The 22046-nt window shown below is 38.3% G+C and overlaps 2 protein-coding genes across 2 annotated transcripts; one reads left to right on the top strand and one right to left on the bottom strand.

Moving 5' to 3' along the window:
- The first annotated feature begins 2277 nt into the window (after window positions 1–2277).
- Window positions 2278–10346, top strand: LOC122649611 (probable RNA-binding protein EIF1AD). Its single transcript, XM_043842838.1, has 4 exons — window positions 2278–2480; window positions 5035–5110; window positions 7014–7140; window positions 9982–10346. The coding sequence occupies exons 1-4, from the start codon at window positions 2367–2369 to the stop codon at window positions 10163–10165; spliced, it is 501 nt and encodes a 166-aa protein (XP_043698773.1). The 5' UTR covers window positions 2278–2366; the 3' UTR covers window positions 10166–10346.
- A 3141-nt stretch (window positions 10347–13487) lies between these two features.
- On the bottom strand, window positions 13488–16346 carry LOC122649513 (putative disease resistance RPP13-like protein 1). Its single transcript, XM_043842697.1, has one exon. The coding sequence runs from the start codon at window positions 16344–16346 to the stop codon at window positions 13488–13490; it is 2859 nt and encodes a 952-aa protein (XP_043698632.1).
- Between the last annotated feature and the right edge of the window lie 5700 nt (window positions 16347–22046).

Below are 22046 nucleotides of genomic sequence, written 5' to 3'. Positions count from 1 at the left end.
CCAGGTTAGAAAAATCTGTTTCAAATGTATGTAACCAACACAAACTAGCATAGGGGAACAGATAAAGTTTTAAGGATGGAACTGAAGGTGATGTAGATCAAAGCATGAAGAAGACCAAAGAGAAAAAAAAGTTACTGTTCATGCGAAGAGTACCTTGTGGCGTTGATCACGTGACACTGTTCACATGAACAGTGATTTGGGGCTGATATGGACTGCTGGCTTAGAGGAGTTGATTTAGGTGTTATTTTTATTATTAGACACTTATTTAGTTTCCTATATGAGTTGTAATCCTAATTGGGAATCCTAGTTCTGTTAGGAATCCTAGTTAGAGTCTAGTTTCTATTTTATAGGTTTTATTAATTAGTTTCTAACTTAGATTAGGATTGGGTTGCTTTATTATAAATACAAGTATGTGGCTGAACATAAAAGAGACAGATTGAAGAAAAAGAGTTATCAATGAAGCTGTGAGATGCCGCAATGGTGAGATACCATGGGTGAGAAGCCCTGGGTGAGAGGATGATGAGCTGATATAGCCTGGCTGAGATAGCTGATCCTACCCCCCCCTTCTATATTCCTTTCTTCTTCTTTCCTATACTTTGATGTTCTTCCTTCACATGTAAACAGAAAATTGATGCAAAATAAGAAGGATCGATGAACTGGTTGAGAACCGGCAAGTTATAAGCTACTAGATGAGGGCCTTTTAGTTTGATGATGAAGATGGGGATTGATGGTGGTGGTTGATGATGATGCTAATAGATGAGGGCCTTTTAGTCTATAGGACTGTTGTTCGACTGGCCATGATGTATGGGGCAGAATGTTGGGCCGTTAAGAAGTGTCATATTGATAAGCTTTGTGTAGCAGAGATGAGGATGTTAAGATGGATGTGTGGAAAAACAATGAAGGATAAAGTACGGAATGAACATTTTAGATCGGAATTGGTAGTAGCCCCGATCGATGACAAACTACGAGAGAGTCGTTTAAGGTGGTATGGTCATATTCAACGGAGGCCTAGTGATGCCCCAGTTAGGAGGAGTGATATGATTCCGATTGAAGGAGCTAAAAGAGCTTGGGGCAGACCTAAAATGACCATAGGAAAAGTGGTGAGGAAGGACATGCATATGCTAGTGCTTGTTCCAAGTATGACCTCGGACAGAGCCTACTGGAGGTCAAGGATCCATGTCGCTGACCCTATTTAGCTAAGATTCTCCTGACGGGTTGGGCTATGCCTCTTTACTCTTACTATCTTTCATCTGTTATTTTTCTATTTATTTCCCATCTTTTTTTTTTCTTTTTAGGTTAAAACTATGTTTTCCATATTGTCTTTTGTTTGGATCCTTGTAGCCGACCCCATTAAGTTGAGATAAGGTTAAGTTTGTTGTTGTTGTAGATAGTTTTGGCTGCTAGAGTCCACTAGAGCCCCACCAAGGAGGTCCACCTTGGATATGATTGCTGAATCTACAGCCCACCTGAGATCTACAGGAGATAGTCTTTCAAAGAATGATTTTTTTTTGAGTTAAAATTCTGGTGTTCCAGAGAACAGCCCATGGTTTCATTACATAGAGGGGAGGCATTAGAAGCCCTTGGGATACATCAACTTACATTAAATAGACTTTTGGATTTTCAACGCCTAGAAACTAAAACCAAGACATAGATACCATCCCCAAGACATAGGGAACTACAACCAAGAAAGTGACTTAAAAATCTCAAAGGCTCTTAATGACTAATAACTAATAACTAATACCCAGGAGCATGAACAACCTCATAATTCCACCTAGAAAACTGAAAAAACACATAGTAAGAGTAAATACTAGTCTAGGAAAGTGAAAAGGCAGAACCATTGGGTTTAATTTACCAAGGCTAGCATAGATGTCGACCTATGGGTTGGGTTTTTTTTTTTTTAAATTTGTAGGTATTATTCTGACTAGAATCATATTTGGCAAAATGAGGTTTTTTTTTTTTTTTGGGTGATTTGACTTTGTTCTCATTTAGACTGTTTCCCTCCCCCCTTTTAAGGTGGAATAGTTTCCCTTCTTGTCTTGAGAATCTCTCCTCTTTTTCTTTGGGTATCATTTACGGTAATTATTAATTTGCTGTAAGAATCACTTGTAATAATGAAAGTAGCACTTCCCAAAAACTCTAGAAAATTAGAAGTTACACAGATTGTGGTCATTGCAGATTTTTGACCTACATAGAGGTTCCAGCATAATGATGATAATTATAATTTGATTATTGTCATTTATTTGCACATTCAGTGCTGTTCTGTGTTAGAAGTGTGTCATATTCCACTCTTGTAGTTAATAACTATTTCACCTCCAGTTCTAGAGTTTGATGTGTGTATTCTGGAGTCGTAGAAATCAACTGATATCATGAAAAGAGGTCGGAAGAATCTGAAGAGAGCATCCAAAGAAGAAATTCCAACCCTGCTCAAAGACCAAAGCATAATGCAAGTTGTATCTCTTCGTGGTTCAAATCTTATTGAGGTGGCTTCTGTTCATAAGCTGTTCATTCATTGTCTTGTTTTTCATTTCTTCTTTCTTTGATTTGCTTTCGGTGTGTCTTTTGGATTTTATGTAATTTTCTCTTGTGCTCAATTTCTTCCCTCCACTTTTGGGCAGCTAGAAAAGTATAAATCCTGTTGAATTGTTCTTTGTTCGAAAGGTCTTTATTGTAATGGTTCACAGGTTTTGTTCAACCAAAGGTAAACCCGTCTGTGTGTTTGCATGTCTTGGTTGTTGGTCAAAATTTAAAGAAGAAATGACTGGACCCTGTTTACAAATTATACATGGTCAATTATTCATGAAAAATGTAGAGGATGTAAGAGAGTCTATGTGCAGCACACTTTATTGCTATGCCATATAAGTTCTCAAAGCTAATGCAGAACCAATATATATTAATGCAATTGCAGTAGTCCCCCTATAGTCTAATATCATACAAAATTTAGGCCTATGAAATGAACAATAATGAGAACTCCACAATTAACATGGTAATTCGTAGAGCTGGTAGTTTCATGGAGCCACCTATCAACAGCCAAACAGCTTTAAAATATATATCAGATCTTCCAAACAAAGAGACAATGATGAGCAAGTGGGCCACTGCTTATAAGCGCTCTTGCGTGTGAAACTTGAACATCACCTGCCTTCTCTATTGAAAATGGTTGAGTGCCAGTATCTTTTTGAGATGTGCTGTCTATTGGAAGAAACCTTTTATGGATCATTAATACCTCAAATAAACTTCATGAGGAAGCCTCTGGTATCTCCTTTGGGTTAAGAGGAGAAGATATACTTTCACTAAGAAAAGACGTCTTGGATCAGCTTTCAGTAGTCAGTGTTTGTGCTTGAGAGGGGCCATAATAGTTTAGTGAAATCTTTCGAAAGGCTCAAGATGGTATGTACCTCCCAATCATTTATGTGCTTCCTGAGCTCCAGCTCCAAACAGCCGAAGGTTTAATCTCATCTTCATATTTGCATGTCTGAAGTGTGAGTCCATGCTATAGGCTGGCCAGCTTAAGGGGATTCTGCCTTTGTCCGAGAGTTACTGGACCAAATGCCTCCCAAATTTCACATGGTCTCCTTTGCCATTCTTAAATTTATTTTGCTGCCTGAATACAGGATTCTGAGGATTCCTGTCCGTGCAATGAATCTGTGAATTGGAAATTACCTTCAAACTCTCCAAACCACCATTTAGCATCCATATATGCTTTTGATAGCCCTTTGCCTCATCGGTCTGGCTTTTTTACCCCCTTCCTCTGTAAACTTTTGTTTGTGCCCACTCATTTGATTGATAATAATTTGCATCCTGCTTTAGCCTAAGTGTTCTGTTTTATGATGCAGTCTTCAAACTTTCAAAGTCTATAATAAAAGTGGTCTTGTGCCATGCAGGGAATTGTTGTGGCAGATATGGACCAACCAAATCATGGGAGCCCTTTTTGATTAGCCACATGTACAGATGACTTATCAATTTCGGCCTGTGGCCCACCTTATATTTGCACTTTTTCTCTATAAATATGAGCCATTCAATATTCTGGATTTTGTCAGATAAACATGTGGAAAGTGGTTAGCTTTGCCATGTGGAACAGCATTAAAAGGTTGAAACTGGACAACTTGTCACACAGAAAGTAGGCATTGTGAGGAACACACCAGCATGTTTTGGGCTGCCTGCTTAGCTGCATTTTGAAAATTGTTTGCGAACATTAATTCTTTGCAGTTTTGTCTTGATAGCAAACCTGAAAGTTTTAACATGTAAAAATTAAGATAGCTTTTTAGCTTCCCGCAACTGTTGTTTATTTGAAAGGGTTTTTGCCAACCTCACATAAACATCTTTGAGGCCACCTCATGGAACTGACTGAAGACATCAAATGGGATTCTGGGAATCGGAAACCTTGTAAAAACATTTTTTTTTTGGAGGTGGGGTGGGGTGGAGGAAAGAGATAAATAAGATAACTATTTCAAGGATACCTTGTTAATGTTATATCTATTTGTGATTTCTTCATTTTCACCTTGGGGTCTCATATATGTGAAAATTGAATCCTGTTAATGTTTAGTACCCCAAAAGAGAGTATCTGGTGTAAAACCAATTGTCATTTTGTTTAGGTGATTTTCTTCATAATTTTTTTTTTCCATGCAATTTTATATCTGCCAGAATAACCAAGTTGTGGTTTTTGGGTATCTCTTGAAGTATGCTGCATTTGTGTAAGCTTCTTTGAAAATGCTTGATTCAATCTTCTACTTGCATTCATCAAGTAGGGTCCATTTTCCCTGGTTGTTTTGGATGAATTAGGCACTTGGGAAATTAAGCTTTAATAATGTCTTTGAAGACCTGAAAGGATCCACGTAGCCAACCCCATTTAGTTGGGATACGGCTGAGTTGTTGTTGTTGTTATTCTAATGCCTTTGAAAACCATGGATTTGTCTTTGTAAGAAAAACACAGGTTATGTTTTTGGTGAATTTAGTTTTTGTGCTTTTATAATATAAACTTTAATATCTAATTTATTTGTGTTTTTCGTTGATCTAATTTTGATATTTCTGTCTCCAAAGGTAATGGATGCAGAAGGGCAGAAATCACTGGCGTTATTTCCAGCTAAATTTCAAAAGAGTATGTGGATTAGACGAGGTTTGTGCTATACCAAGCATATTGACTTTGGATTTTGATTCAATAAGTGGTTTCTCGTTCGAGTGCTCTTTCTTTATGTTAGATATCTTGTTTTTGCCTTCATTTCTCACCTTGTATTGGCGTACTCTATGACCCCAATACAAATATTAATATCCCTTTATGAGTGGCTTCTATTAACATGCTTTCAAAACTAAGCTTTCATGGTCCACTCCCCCACCCCTTTCCCATAAGGCCCTGTTTGTTTGACGGATGAAAAGGGTGGGAAACTTGTAAGGGTGGGTCCCACATGTTGTGGGTTGGGTTGAAAGGAAATGAAAGGAAAGGAAATAATGGAATATGCATTTTGGTGGGATTTGGTGGGAGAGAGAGAGGAAATGGACATGGGGTGGGATTCCATGGGAGAAAAAGGAAATGGGAAAAGGAGAGAGATAGACTCTAGATTAACTTTTTCATGAATAGTGCCAAAGTCCTACCAAATTGGTAGGACTTTGAAAGTGAATGGGGTGGGAAAAAGAGGGGTGTCACCTCAACAGACAAGAATAAATGCATTTATTCATTTAATGAGGTTGTTTGGAAGTTTCCCACCCTATCTAACCAAAAAATCACATTTGTGGTAGTTTGTGGGAAACAAGTACAAGTTTCCCACCCTTTTTGACCTTTTTGCACTTTTCTCCGTCAAACAAACATGGTCTAAGTAATTTTTTTCGATGGGGTGGATATTCTGGTGTTATGAATCTAAGATCCCCACTCAAGGCAATTCGTCCCAGTACACAGTTAATTTGACCTTTCTTGTGGCCTCCCCTTGGAGACACAAGTTATGATAGCTGGTGCCTACGAGTCAAATATCAATTTCATTCTTGATTTCGTCATGGCCAAACTGAAATATTTCAATGACTTCAACTGAAATCACTAAATTTTATACCAGCCGAACTCAACAAAATAACAGAAATGTCTTAATTTATCCTTGTAGATACTGAAATATTTGGTGGTTTTGTCCAAAGTTTGTTGACAGTTTCATTCCATTGGTGGCTCAATGTTAAAGAGTATCTGATTGGTAAATCGTTGGGTCGCTGCCAACATTTTTACTTCTGATAAATCAAGGATTTTATTGATAGAAGCTTTTTATATGTCACATGGCCCATGGAGAACCATACTAATGTGTACTAGTCAATATACAAGAAAAGACTTCAGTTTCTATGTGTATCGGAGATGGAGATTATGCTCAATTCTTTACCTGACAAAGCCTAAATATGTTGCCTTCACTAGCCTTTTAGCGACTGGAAAGCTGGCTCAGGATGATATTCAAATGGCCTATAGTTCATGTGCAACCATGTGCTACAAAGAATGGCACATGAGAGTCTTCCATCGTTTTCTCCTTCAGTTCAAATGCTAGCTCTTAGTTTCATAAAAGGTTTGATGGTCACTCAGCATCACCAACACAGACAGGTTCCTAATGATCCTGTATATAGATCAAATTTCTAGGGATAGTGGCTTACCTTGTGTGGAACTATCTCCATGTCTTGTTAACACTTAACAAAAGGGCAGGCATTGAGAAGGCAGTACTGCAGGTAATGATTAATTAGATGGTCCAAGGGTAGAATGCTATTCTTTGTTGCTGTAGATTTAATGTATTCTTGTCAGAAACTCTTTTTCTTTTTTCTTTCTCTTACCAAGTCGGCAGGAGAAAATAGTTTGCTTTGGCCTTCCTTACAGAACTGCAAAATAATATTTCTTGTGTGAATTTGGCATGTACTAGTTGGGGTATCTTGGACACGGGATTTGTAAATTGTTGAATTTGGCATGTGCTGGTCTGGGTATCTTGGAGACAAGATTTGTAAATTTTTTTGTTAAACAAATTTATTCTGATGCCAGTGGATAATTAAATGATACTTGATTTCTGCAGGAAGCTTTGTTGTGGTGGATGAAAGTGGGAAGGAGAAGGCCCTTGAATCGGGCAGCAAGGTGGCATGCCTGGTTTCGCAAGTGCTCTTTTATGAGCAAATTCATGCGCTTCAGAAATCTACAGAGTGGTTTGTTTTCTTATCCCGATGTTCCATGCTCCACTAATTCAAAAGGCATCACTTATAATAAGTAGTATATAATCAAATGAGCATTACAGTAGTATATAATCAAAAGGCATCCCGATGTATTCTTCCCCTGTGTTCTCTCTACTGACTCTTAGAACCATAACTTGCAAAGAAGAGAGATGAAGATACTGACTGGGCTGAGATTTGTAGCTTCTGGCTCTTGTCTTGCACTAAAGAACTCAGGCTATTAGAGGTAAAATCATAGAATCAATTTGAGTCAATTAAGCAACGGTCAAAAAGGTCGATTCATTTACTTTAATTCCCATAAAACTCAACTGAATTCTTGAAAACTTAGTGGTGCCTCAAAACCTTCAAACTTCAGAGGTAATTTGCGTAGTCTTGATGACTTATTATGTTCATCTCAAAGCCTTTGAACTCTAGAGGTAATTTGCCTAGTCTTACCTAGTCTTGATGACTTATTGTGTTTATAATTCTTATTGAGTTGAATTCATGATCGTTGCTTCATTATTGAACTTTGTAACAAATGTGGCCCTATTTTCTGTATCAGCCTTTATAAGACCCTGTTGAAAAGTGTACCACGATAGGGGGAGTGTCCCTATTGTGGTTGAGTCGATTGTGGTTTATGTCTTTAATTGTTAGGAGTCAGTTTCCTAGTCTAAGTTAATTATCTATTTTAGACTAGGTTAAGTTTCCTTTTTCCTTTTATGGGTGTAATGGTTTTATTATAAATAAGATACTTGAGGGAGGAAGCAAAGTAACACAAACGGCTCCTCCTGTTACAGCCGCTCTTCTTCTCTTCTCTAAAGTTACTGGCTACAGGTCCTAGGTTTTCTACATGGTATCTGAGCTAGGCAACCAGTGAATGATTCTCTCCAAGATTGCTGATTTGAGAGTTGTTTCAAGGTTCTCCGATTTATGGAGAAACCCTAGTTCATAGAAAGAAAAGAAGAACTAGGGTTTCCTGCTCGTTCTGGAAAATTTTCTGCAGTAATGTTGCTTTTTTTTATTTATTATTATTTCATTGAAGGCTGCTGATTGTTGTAGCTCCCTATTTGAAACGATCCTTTGTTCTCGATTTCTTCTTGTGGCTGGTTCTTGGAATTAGGGCCTCTTTGGTATGACTTTTCATTTTCATTATGGCCTATTTATATAAAGTCATTAATAAAAATCATTTTTGATAAACATGAATAACTGTTTGGTAGCTACTAGACATAAAAGAATATAGAATGAAGAGATTCTCCCTTCACCCATCTTCTTCCCCAAAATCAAGAGAGAGGGATCAGCTACTCACCGACAGAACCCATTTTCTGTCTCTGCAACTCACTTCACACTCTCTCTGTCTCGGTCTCACTCGCCTTCCTGCACTCATGGTCATGCCTACACTTCTCTGCAAATCTCTTCTTCTCTTCCTCTTATCGTTCTTGAGTCTTCCTCTGGAATCCCTTTCAGATTCAACTGACAACATCATCAAAACCTTCATCTTTCGTGTTGATGAGCAGTCCAAATACATCTTTCGTGTATTAGAAATCATAGATTATAGAAACATGTGGAAAGATTATTGAATATCTGAGTTATTCAAGCGTACGAAACTGTAGAAGAAGACAAAAACCTCAGATCTCCCTCCTCCTTGAATCTCCATTGGGTAAACATCTCCAAGGTTCTCTCTTCCTCACGGTTCGTTTGTCAGAAAAAAAAAAACTTTGTAAAGTCCCCGTGGTGAACCCAGTAGGGAAAACTGAACAATGAATCTGGCGAAGGAGAATTTTAAGATTGGCCTGGCAATAATGGTGGATTGATTCATTTATATAAAAAAAAAAAAGAAAAGAAAAGAAATGGTGGATTGGTGATGATGATGTCATTGGGAACGTGAATTTTTCCTTCAAATTTACAGACTTACTATTCGTATCTTATTCAACTTTAATAAGGTGAAGGTCTCCAGCTTGAGGGGGGAGTGTTGAGAAGTATACCACGATAGGGGGAGGGTCCCTATTGTGGTTTCCTTTATTGTTTTTGTCTTTAATTGTTAGGAGTTAGGAGTCAGTTTCCTAGTCTAAATTAATTACCTATTTTAGACTAGGTTTAGTTTCCTTTTTCCTTTTATGGTTGTGATGGTTTTATTATAAATAAGATACTTGAGGGAGGAAGCAAAGTAACGCAAACGGCTCCTCCCGTTGGAGCCACTCTTCTTCTCTTCTCTAAAGTTACTGGTTACAGGTCCTAGGTTTTCTACAGACCCCTTGAGTTTTAGTTATTATGTAGTTTGAATCAGGATATAATGAATGAAGGCCTTAGGTTTGGTTGGAGGTTTATGTTGGTCATGGTACTTGGACGCCTTTTAACCAAATCAACCAAAGTGAATCTTGAATAGATCCAAATGTTTGCCAAAGGTTCTATGACTTCTAAGTTCTAACACTATGACCACTATTGTTTCTGTTGCATTTTTTTTCAGTAAATATATTTTCCATTGCATCTTTACCTTTAATATGTTAAATCGACATGGTAGCTTTCTGCTACAAGGATTAATATTGCTTAAAGTAATATTTGATCTATAATCCATCGATGTGATGGTCCCATATATCTCTTTGTGATCATAAATATCCTACTTTACACACTGGTTAGAGTATTGCTTTCATACGGTTGGAGTCATTGGTTCAATTTAATAGTAGTTTGTTGAGTTATTGTCATCAACTTGGCTTCATGAACTTGCTGAACTCACGGGTATTAGTCTGTAGAGATAGCTTTACAGAATCCTATACTGTTAGTGTTATTAAAGTCTTTTCTCAACCACTCATTCCTTGAGTTCGCTTTTAATGCTTGATGCAGGCCAGAAATTTTCAGAACAGCAGTCACGAATGATTCAAGTTGCAATATAGAACCACCCACCTCCAAGGAGGAATTGAATTCAAGTGACAGTGATGGTCTTGCCCCACTGGAGGGTAATCTGAACAGAACCAGACCCATTGAGTTGTATTCAGATTCAGAGTCGAATTCAGATGCAGATTCTTAAACCATATGATGGATCTCCGAAGCCTCGACCACTTCTCATGGAAATTAAAATCATTTTTAGTGGAAATTGGAAGGAGAGTCGGGTTATTTATATCAGATGGATCTTCATGTTTTAAGGCAGAAGGATTTTCTTAGTTTTAGATAAAGAAGTATCCTAACATTTTAGGTGCCATGAATATTTTAAGATATATGTACCCTTCCTTGTATTTTTGTCATTCATAAAATATTATTATTATTTTTTTAACTGGATCTTCAAATCTTTATACTATCAAGGGGATACATATGACCAGTAATAAGAGTAATATCATGAGGCCTATCGTTAGTAATGGATTTAGGTATCGGTACCATATCGGTCCAATGAGCATCCTGCCCAATGAGTGCCCAATTAGGCATCCGATGGTTGGGCTGTGCTACACACATCCTGATGGCGGGCCATTGATGGCACATCCCAGCCGTCGGATGCCTCAGTGGTTCGATATGAATTGATTGGAATCGGTAACAGCGGTGACCGATAAATGTTGGCACTGATACTGTGAACTAAAAACCTTGATCATTACACTAAATCGTGTTTCTATTTACAAAACTAAATTATCCACCTCGAATTTATGTGTTAACGAAATTATTGAATTTTAAGGTTAGGTTTTTATAAAAATACACAAACCTGGAAGAGAAAATCGATCGAAACCACCGAGTTAACTTGGTTTTGCAGGTTTTTGAGACGAGTTGAGGGGGGATTTTATAAAATCCCTGGATTCGACCGGGTTTCGATGGTTTCGATTGGTTTCAACCATATTTTGATAGTTTCGATACATATGTCCATCGAAACTAGGGGAAACTTGGCTCGAAACTAAGACAAACATGTATTGATGCTAGAAATTGCCAGAAACCAGGACAGACACTTAGTTATGTCTAATATCATTTAAGTAAATGTTATTGTATTTGTATTTTATTTACTTAAGATATTATTCATAAATAAGCAAATACCTCCTATTTGAATCCAATAAAATTAGTTACTCCAGTTCAAAAATAAAAATTGGATTTTTGACAGTAGATGCAATTTTTAACTTTCTAATGCTGGAGTTTTTCTTAAAACTAAAAATTCCATAAATCTTAATATGGTAAAACATTGTTAAAAACAAAAAATATAATAAAATATTCATTTGTTTTGATGTCCAAAAAAATATTTTCATTCAAAGCGATTTTGACAGCATTCGCGCACACCAAATTAAGTTTGGCCGGTACATAACTCCTTTAATATAAATCAAATTTAAGTAATCTTGGACTTGTTGGAAAGCTGTCAAAACAAAGTTTTCTAACAAATCCAATATTGCTTAAATCTCATTTATATTGAAGGAGTTATGTTCCGGTCAAACCTTATTCGATACCATGTCCAAGAACAATATACGGTATCAAACTTGGATCAAAACTATAAGTAATATTTTTAGTATTCTCTATGTGAAACTAATGTATAGATTGAGTTTAAAATGTCAAAAATAGACCGCACAACAAGAATCAAGGCAAAAAAAAAAAAAAAAAAAAACAACTTATGAGTTGAAACCAAGGTTCGAGTTAGCTTGGAGAAAGTCCCAAGTTTCGATTGAGGTATGCTCGAAACTAAGACGAACTCGGTTTCTGGCTAGTCGAAACCCTAGCTTTAGAACCTTGGATTTCCCTTTATCTTCCTTTTTTTTTTTGATATTTACCCCTAATCATTCCACCCGGGCATCTCTATCCCACCACAAAATGGTTGCCTAAGAGTAAAATGGTTGCAGACACCTTTCATGGTAGGAGCCACTACCAAAAAAAAAAGGGTACCTTTAACATATACTTGCAACAGAAAATATTTGTAACAAAATAGATGTAGACTATAATTCAAGCACCATTGGATTGGAATAATTTCATCTTGATGATTAGTAAAGTAAGATAATAACATACAAGCTGAAGGCTCATTAACGAGGGCAAAATATCTCTGGGCAGGCACGTCTAGACACTTTTCTAGCATGTGAATCACTAAATTTGTTGTGGAAGATTGATTTGGTGATTATTGAAAGGTCTAGATTAGTCACGTGTGAAAAATTCAAATCCAATTCAGTCATTTACTCTCTCTTGTAATGAGATACCCTCTCGCATGTGTCCATGCACTCACTTGTTGGAATAGAGGGCCTTGGGATCTATCAATCCACAAAATTTCCACCCTATCCAACTGTCACATGGTAAAAAAACATGTGTGCACCAAAACGATATATGTTTCTATCCTATTGATCCTTGAAATCAAAGCAATTGGAAGGCAAGGTGTTTTAGTCAACTACAAGTGAGAAAACCTTGTCAACCAAGAAGAAATAACAATATCTTGTGCTCTTACTTGCCTGATTCCAAGGCAAACACAGCAAATCCGTGAGAAGGCTCCACCACTAAATGGTTACAAAACATAAAAGAGACAAGAAGATTGAGATAATACCAAATGAATGTCTTGAACAAGTATAGGTATTCCAATCAGCCTTCTAAGTTTGGAAACTAGAAGTTGCCAGAATCACTTCAAAGAACAAGAGAAAGAGAGAGAGAGTGAGAGAGAGAACCATGTGTAATGCTATTGAATGCAGAATCTCAACTACATATCTTGACTGCAAGCCCCTCCTGAAAAAAACAGAAAGAAAAAAAAGGGGGTTATGAACAAATAGCCATGAGCATTTGATGACTCTCATGAGTCATATTTGAAGGAACTCGTCTAACTTCAATCCAACAATTTTTGCTGGGGGGAAATGGTAGAATGGACAAGGCTCCACAGTCAAAACTATGGTAACCACTTGCATATCCATGTAAAGGTTATAAGATCAGTAAATATTTGCCATCATTGCAGAACACTTGTGACCTTGACATGGAGATCAGACAGAATGTACTTTATCAATACTCATTAACAAAAATTCCAAAACAATGGGTTTTTGTTGGACTTATGTCCTTTAGTATGGACTCTCAATCTATTCCATCACAAAGGTTTCACCAATTGTAGGGCCAAGGCCCTATATATATAGGCCTGGCCTGGCTCGGCTCTTAAAGACAGCCTAAGAGCCAAAAGAGGATGTTTCTGTTTCACATTTAAAGGATCAACATCCACCATTGAAGAGACCTACACAAGAGATTAGCTTTATACCAAAAAAGATTATTTTCAGAGTTTAATCTTTTGCATATGCAATCACATGATGCAGGAGGCTTAATGTTATCTGCATTGTATATGTAGACATTCTTCATTTCCATTGACATTTAATAGTAATCAAAATATTTGGCAGGGTAGGTTAAAATTACCCGCATTTTGGCGGGGTTGGGCATCACCAATCTCTAGTCACAATAACATTTGTGGGGAGATCCTTGGGGCTGTAGTTAATTTTACAACATGGACCAAATTCCAGATGTTTGAGTGAAGACAGGTTTCTCAACCCCTTGAGTAGTGATTTACAATCATAGATTGAAAGGCGGTTCATATTTGGAGGTAGAGTCTCAGTTTCATCCAAATACTGCACCAACCCTTCCATCTCATACCCAAGATAAAGATCTTTGAGAGAGGTGAGTTTGCTTAGTCCTTCATGTGGCAACAACCTGAGCTTTGGACAGTCATTGATACTCATTTCACATAGTCTCGGACTTGATAGAAGTGGCTGTGGTAGCATCCTCAGTTTGTGACAGTTATCAATGGTTAGCCTTCTGAGGTTGGGGAATTCAGTTTCCTCCCCTCTAGAGCTACTAGACCATTCCTCCAACTCAAGCATGTGTTTTATGCATCGAAATTCCAATAGGGGTAGCTCCCCAACTGGTGGGAGGACTTGGCATTTCCAGCAGGAGGAGAATGTCAGAGAGACTAGCTTGTTATAGCTTGGCAAGTCTATCATCAACCATCTTGGAAATGTTAAACCATAGAAATTGTGGATATGTAGACTCTTCAGCTCAATGTGAGGTTGTAAACCTGCAAGAACTTTGACATCTCTATCACCACTGCCATCCCACATCAACTCCAACTCATCAATTTTTGGCTTATTCATCAAATCAGCATTCCTAGCATCCAGAGGATCAATGACATTCTGTAGTGAGCAGATCGAAAGGGCACCCTCAAGCTGCCACAGCTCCTTCAGCTCTCTTATCCCACAACCATCATCTTTTGATACAGGAAACTTTGACAATGTCTTGAGACTACTTAATCTCCCAATTCCTTGTGGCATGGATGATAAGTAACGGCACCAAGAAATGTCTAGATGCTGGAGACTGCATAGGTACTTCATGCCACTAGGCAATTCACGAATTCCAGAATGACGGAGTATCAGTGACTGTAGGTTGTAAAGATCACACAATGACTCAGGTAATTGTTGAATGCGAGCATAAGAGAGGTTAATATAGTGTAGGTATTTCAGATTACCAATATCATTGGGAAGCATCCAAATACCATACAAGTGTAAGACACGTAAATATCTGAGTCCCCCAAAAGATTCAGGAAAATTATACCTTCCCAAACAATAACACCGATTTAGGTTTATCAATGTGTGTAACCTCTTGTGATCATGATCAGTTTTGTCCTTAAACATGTATTTCACACAACACATGGACAAATAACGGGTCTCTTTGGAGCTACAACATGATTTCTCACATTCAAATCTACCATAAACCTCTCCTGACACTGTTTGTGCTAAACAATGTACAAGGTCATGCATTACAAATCTATCCTTGTTTTCATTATCACGCTGAAAGAAAGACCTATGCAGCAAATCATCAAAATATTGACCCCCTTTGTCTTTCATTCTTGTGTTCGATCTAACAAATCTTTCAGCCATCCACAATTGTATGAGATGTTGCTTATCGAATTTATAATCTTTAGGAAAAACAGAGCAATAAACAAAACACTGCTTCAAATGTGTGGGAAGAAAATAATAGCTTAAACTTAGAGCAGCTGGCAAATTGCTGTCTTCTAAGTCCCAAATGCAACTATTCAAGACTAATTGCCATTGGTTTAAATCTGAGCTAGAGCGTAAAAGGCCTGCGACCATACTTGCTGCCAAGGGCAATCCTTTGCACTTCCTCACAATATTCCTACCCACTGCTTCCAGGCTGGGAGAAACAAAGCCACAATCTATAGATATGCGCCTTTCCATTATTAACCAACACTCTTCATCAGATAAAACCTGTAGATCATGGGTATACATGGGGTGCATCATTAAAGAAACTTTTCTACTTTGAGTTGTTACTATTATTCTACTTCCTTCCCCTGCCGCCATGAATGCAACTCTAAGAGCTTCCCAATCATTATCCTTTTCAGTCCAAACATCATCTAGGACGATTAATAATCGCTTCCCCCTTATCTCATCTCTCAACTCACATTGAAGTGGTTCTAGGTTGCTCAAGTTGGGATTTCTCCAAGTCAATGACTCTAGAATTGCAGAGATCAATCTCACAGCATTAAAATTAGTAGAAACACAAACCCAAGCTCTTCTTTCAAAATGTTTCTCTACATCGGAATCATTATAGACAAGCTGGGCTAGGGTTGTCTTCCCCAAACCTCCTAATCCAACAATGGCAATAACAGAAGAAACATGTTTTTGATTTTCATGTGGATGTGACAACAACTTCTTTTTTATTTCATTTACATCTTCCTTTCTCCCTAAAATGAAAGACTCATCAACAATAGAACCACTCTTTGGTCTAGTATCTATTATTTCATCATTTACACCATGAGTTCGACAAATTTTTGACCATCTGCAATACTGAACTTCAAGTTTCTTCTCAATCTCCACTAGTTTCTTTATGAGTTCATCATTTATAAGAGGTACGATTTCTTCTTTTCGTAAAATCCCATTTATATTTAAGTTGAAGTGAAAGAAACGTACCTCTTTGAATTTTCCAACTACATATCTTTCATCTTTTTCCTTACGAGCTTCAGAGATGAACTCATCCAATATGTCCTCAGCTCGGTAAGCAACATCTCTAAGATTTCTGAGGCAGTGTTTCACCAAGTGATTCTTTGTTTGAGCTTGCTTTGCAAAATTGAGCAATCCTTGAATATTCTCAAGAACATCTGAGAGTGTATGTAGCTCGCTTGCCACACACCATACCAATCCAAAATCCCTTAATGCTTGTGAGGATAATTTCTCAACCAAGATTGCTACAAGACGGGATACAATTATGTCATCCCTACTTCTTTCCATAACTAGCTTCTTCTCCCTGTATGAAACCAAGCAGATTTTTTCTTCACAAGAAATGAGAGATAGTATGTAGTACTCTTCTAAAGATACACATAAAAACCATAAAATAGGCAAATTAAAAAGATTTTGGGGAGTTTCCTGTGCTTTCACTTCGCAATTATTGTACCATACTTTGCAATTATTATTAAAATAGGCAAATTAAAAAGATTTTAGGGAGTTTCCTGTGTTTTTACTTTGCTATTATTGTACCATGCTACAATTATAATTGTAGCATAAAATAGGCAAATTAAAAAGATTTTAAGGAGTTTCCTGTGCTTTCAGTTGTCACTTCACAATTATTGTACCATACTTTGCAATTATTGTGTTGTAGCATAAAAATAGGCAAATTAAAAAAAATTTAATTTGGCACAAGGACAGGACAACAACTTCTTCTACCAACTGCTGTTGTTGGTGGCCCCCTGATATTGCACTCAAGATCTTATCTATTCCTATCCCCATTTTTCCATCCCAGAACAAGGTCATATGGGCGGCTACATCTAATGGTTGTTTCACAGTGGCATCGACTTATAGTATTGCGATCAAGAGCTTTGACCATTATTCTTCATCTGATTGGCTGAAGACTTGGCACCTTCCTATGACTCCTAAAGTTCAACATCTTATATGAAAGATTCTTCAACAGAAACTTCCTTTATTAGAAATTCTTATTAATAGAGGAATGAATCTAAATCCTATTTGTTTCTTGTGCTAGACTCGAAATCAATCAGCCAATCATCTTTTCTTAGATTGCCCTATCATTCAACATTTATGGCGGCAAACAGGGCTCTATCATCAATTCACCGATCAAAGCTTTATCGCCATTATTCTCTTCTTCATCAAAAACTTGAATCGTAATGTCAGGGATAACATCATTATGCTTGTGTATTTTTGCAACATCATATCGCACATCTGGACGGGCTATTGGGACCTTATATTCAGGAATCAATTCTTCAAGCTTGAGATCATCATTGGGAGAGCCATAAATGGAGTCAGAGACCATATCCCACTTCTGCAGAACAAGGTTCATTGGACTCAGAGACTTGTCAAGTGGATGCCCCCTCCCATTCTCTATGTTAAGTTCACGTAGATGGCGCAAGCAAAGGTAATCCGGGTAGAGCCGATATTGGTGGTGTTTGTCGCGGTTTGGAAGCCTCTTTTATTTGCTGTTTTGCGATTGGTATTGGCTGGAATTTTGCATTTGTTGCTGAAGCTCTTGCTATTCGCAAAGCTATCTTGATGGCCATTTCCTTGAATATCCAGAATTTGATTATAGAGAGCGACAATCTTATGGCGATCAACATCCTCAATAATGTATCTCAAACTACGCCTTGGAAAGTCACTCCAATTCTTGCAGACTACTCACAGCTCGTGACGCATTTTGAGGATATTCACTTCAAGCACATCCTTCCGGAGGCCAACTCAGTGGCGGACTGCCTGGCTTCTTTTGGGGCCTCTGTGCAAGATGACTTTGTTTGGTTTCAAACCCCACCCCATTGTTTAAATCTACTTTTGTATTCGGACTCAGTTGGAACTTTGTTCCAACACTAATAAATTTTATTTACCCCAAAAGAAAAAAAAACTGCTGTTGTTATACACTTGTTAATCAACACGTGGCATAGAAGTCACCGGTAACCTTTTCTATCAATTCCTTTTTCTTCTTCTCTTTTTTTTTTTTGGGTAAATTATAGATCACCCCTTGTTTTCAGTTGAAATTCAGATCACCCCCTGATTTTTAAAAAAACTCAAATGTCCCCCTCTACAGTAACGGTGTTAGTCTCTTGTTAGTTATTGGTGTGAAATGACTATTTTACCCTTGTACTAAAAAATTGAAATTAAATTTACAATACTACCCTTCCTTCATCTTCAACATCGGTCAAGGATAGCTTAAGGATTTAAATCTATTTAACTGGCTGACATCATCACTTAACAACATAAAACTAACATTAGGGATTAATTTGTCATTTTGGGGTCTAAACTAGCGGTGATTTAAGTTTTTTCAAAAAACCAGGGGTGATCTGAGTTTCAATTGAAAACTAGGGGATGATCTGTAATTTACCCTTTTCTTTTTTATTCTTTTCTCTTATTTCTTTTTTCAACCCTTCGGCTCTTTCAATTTTTTATTTCCCACCCATTCTCCTTCTCTCATCGTCTTCGTTGTTCTTCTACTTCTGGAACAGCGGAATGAGAAAGCTGAAAGGGGGTAGGTTGGAGATGGAGCTAGCGAGATGGTGGGCAGGAGTAGGGGTGGAGTTCACGTTACTGCAATGGAGCCATGGAGCGGGACAAGGAAGACTCAATAGACGACATGCTCTCGTCGCTGCAATCCTTCACCAGCGTCCAAGCACAACAAGAATTCTCCGGTAGCGTGCTCCGTCATGGCTTCACTACAAAAAAAAAAGTTTGTAACTACGGTTTTTTTCCGCAGTAAAAAAATTCAATAATCCGCAGTGATAACCTATAGCTACGGATTACTTAATGGAGGCTTTGTGTTCCAGATGTGTAGCAGCGTAGCAGGGTGGACGGGGAGTAGCAGAGGCGGGTGCAGGTGTGGTTTTGGGAGTGGGGTGGGACGGAAGGAAAACAGGGGTGGGGCTAGCGGGAAGGAGGAGTGGAGGCTTTAAGTTGTAGGGGCGCAGACTTCGAGTTGCAGGGGATGGAGTGAAGGGGGCAGAGGGCAAGTCGGAGAGGGAGCTAGCGGAAGAGAGGGCGGGAGAAGAGGTGGAGAATGGGTTTTTGTATCGTCACAATTCATTGTAGCAAATGGATTCCGAGACAAACTGTGAAAGAGTTTCTTCGATCAAGACGAAGAAGAAGAAACACTAATTAAAAAACTTAATTTCATAGTCCAAAAGGATATCATCTGGTTCTATTGTGTGCTAGATGAGCATTGCGAACAAGGTCATATTGGGATTTAAGATTAATCCTCCAACTCCTCTCTCTAAATACGATTTTGTGTATCTTCCTATAGATTTCTAGTATTTTTCTTCTCTTTCTATCCTAAAGTTCCTTTCTTTTATTTATTTTTTAAATATTTGTCTTAAGCGAGTGATGGTTGATGAATTTTTCTGTGTCTTATTCGTCTTCTTTCAGATCCAATCTGAATAAGGGTTATGCATTCGTAAACTTCACAATTGCTGCTGGAGCTTTTCGGTTCTTTAGAGCGTATGACAATCACAAATGAGATCTTTTGTTGGAGATGTTTGTTGTTTGGCTTGGGGATGTTCGGCTGCATCAAGAAGATTCAAGAAAAGGTTTTCTTGAGCAACACTTGAGGCTCTCGTTGATGATTTTATTATGCATTAAGGTTTAGATTACTTGTTATTCATGAGATGCGAAAGAAAACTCGAATCGATCTCTTTTCGCCGCGCATTCAGGTTGTTTTTACTCTGATTCTTATGGGATAACAGAAGTGATTGGTGTAACAAAATTTGTATTACACCATTGATATTTTTGATTGGTTTCCCATGGTCTACAATGGAGATGATCACTTCGAGACCATCAAATAAAACCGCTTTACTATCTCATAGTGCATACGGTGCTTTGTGTACTTACTTACTGGTCATCTGTCTCTGCATGAGTATTACATCGACTGCTTACCTCCAGCACCTGACGCATCATGGACTACTGGGAAGCGGGATAAAGAAATCAGCTGTACTGCCTTGCCGCGGGATAGTCCTTTTGCTGGGCAGGCTCCCCATTTGGCGGATTCACACCTTCAACCTACAGCTGGTGTGGATAAAGTGTCTCGTTCGCACTGAGCTTTTACAAACCCATGAAACACTGCACTGCTTTGGGCCCAAGAAGCGAAGGGAATGAGCTCGGCTGCTTCTCCTCCACACTTCTTTTACTCCATGCCCGTTCCTTTTACTCCATGCCCGTTCCGCATGCGTTTCACGCGCCATTGCCGCTTTGCTCTCCTCTTATTCTTCATTGGACGGTTCGGATGATTACCTAACATACCCGTGATGAAGGAATCCTTCATGCACCATAGGTCCAATTTGAAAATCCAAACATCCTCCATGTTCCACCCTGCCCAACAGAAAAAAGAAGAAAAGACTACAGTGCAACTGGGTGGTTTAGTGGTTGTCTCATACTCCCAGTGTTGCACTATAACCCAAGTTCCAGAGAGTACAGTTTGGTCCTTAAAACTAAGGTATACGCATGAAGCATTTGTATATCGTGTCTGTCTGTCTTGTGCAATTTTGTTCCAAGTCCAAGGAGTTCTCTCTGTTGTATTCTCTTTCTGGCCTATTGTTTGGGGTCGAAACTATCCCCCCCCCCCCCCCCTCTGAATAGATTCTTTACATGGATCGTTAAGCATTATTTTATTGGTTATTCTAGTCTTTCTGATAGAGCACTAGAGAATATTTCTTAAGGAATCCTTTATAAATCCATTAATATGTTGGCCAGTTTTGTTCAGGTTGTGATATATGGACCATGCTTTAGTACTTACATAACCTTCTCTGATGACCAACAATCCTATCAACAAGATTCCTCTTTATAAAGTGGGAAATAGTCAATTTCTATTGCTCTCGAGAAAAATACAAAGGATGATTTACAGTAAATTAAAAACGAAAAAACGCACCAGATGCAAACAATCAATAGAAGCAGTATTGTCTCCAAGTGTAGCAGCTAACACCCATGTCCATTTATCAGTTCATTAGGGGAAGAATAACCCATCAGCTGATGGAGTGGTGAACTAGATAGTCTTGGAGTCGCTTCTCCTTCCAAGGATGGACTTTCCACTTTGACTACATTCGAGGATGCACTGGTTGATTCAGATGCTTCAATGTAAGTCTTACAATTGTTTCTACATTGTTTGAAGTTTGACTTGTTCTCCCCCTGTACTTTTTCTTCAGAATAGTTGCTTGAAGGCAGTTCCTTGTCATCTGCATTACCTTGAAGGATTGGAAATGAAAGATCACCACCCTTCGTGGAACAACTCTTGCACATTGAGGGTTCACAATCTTTAGAATAGGAAACTGGCTCCCCTAGCGGACTGTCATTGACATGAGATATCTCATTTGGTGGAGGCTCCACTGGGTTTGGGTTATAAGGAATGATATGGGTTCTGTTTTGAAGTGAAAATTTAAGTACCTGTGAACAGGCACTGCACTGTAGCTGGTGTATCCTTTTCTGTGAGAGAAAATCTTTGGGTAGCTGCAACAGTGAACAACAACTATGGCAGATAACAAAAGGGGCTCCACCTGCCATGGGTTGGCAATGTCGCTTAATGGGCTGACGTTTATCTCGATAGTACTTTTTCTGCAAATCATGGTCCATAAACCCCTGGTCCTGGTAGTGCATCTGGCATCCTCGTGGTGAGAAACATGAATCGATATGCTTCTGATGAGTAGCAGAACTGGAACCCTTGTAGCACTTGTGAGCAGAATGGCCTTTAAATGGTCCATTGTTACGGCAACTGCTGGAGGGTGGAAACCGGGTCTGACATTGCCAGTCTACTCGGCAACAATGATAGCAGCAATAACCTGCATGGTTTCTACAATTTGCACCCTGTCCTGAGAAAGGCATATGTGAAGATTCACATTTTTGGCACCCAATTTGTCTTGGACAGTATGGTGCATGAGGATGCCTATGATAGTTTGCATCATAACAGTGTGGAACTTTGGAGTCAAGTTGTTTATAACTGTAACACAGTGGTTGCTG

The sequence above is a fragment of the Telopea speciosissima genome, chromosome 2 (genome assembly GCF_018873765.1).
Source record: "Telopea speciosissima isolate NSW1024214 ecotype Mountain lineage chromosome 2, Tspe_v1, whole genome shotgun sequence".
Classification (NCBI taxonomy): domain Eukaryota; kingdom Viridiplantae; phylum Streptophyta; class Magnoliopsida; order Proteales; family Proteaceae; genus Telopea; species Telopea speciosissima.
This window is presented reverse-complemented; position numbering and strand designations above follow the sequence as displayed.

Excerpts from the sequence above, each read along its gene's own strand:
- LOC122649513 (XM_043842697.1), bottom strand. The coding sequence starts at position 16,346 with ATGGAAAGAAGTAGGGATGACATAATTGTATCCCGTCTTGTAGCAATC.
- LOC122649611 (XM_043842838.1), top strand. The coding sequence starts at position 2,367 with ATGAAAAGAGGTCGGAAGAATCTGAAGAGAGCATCCAAAGAAGAAATT. Across the intron at positions 2,481-5,034 it reads GTGGTTCAAATCTTATTGAG|GTAATGGATGCAGAAGGGCA; the intron begins GTGGCTTCTGTT and ends CTGTCTCCAAAG. Across the intron at positions 5,111-7,013 it reads GAGTATGTGGATTAGACGAG|GAAGCTTTGTTGTGGTGGAT; the intron begins GTTTGTGCTATA and ends TGATTTCTGCAG.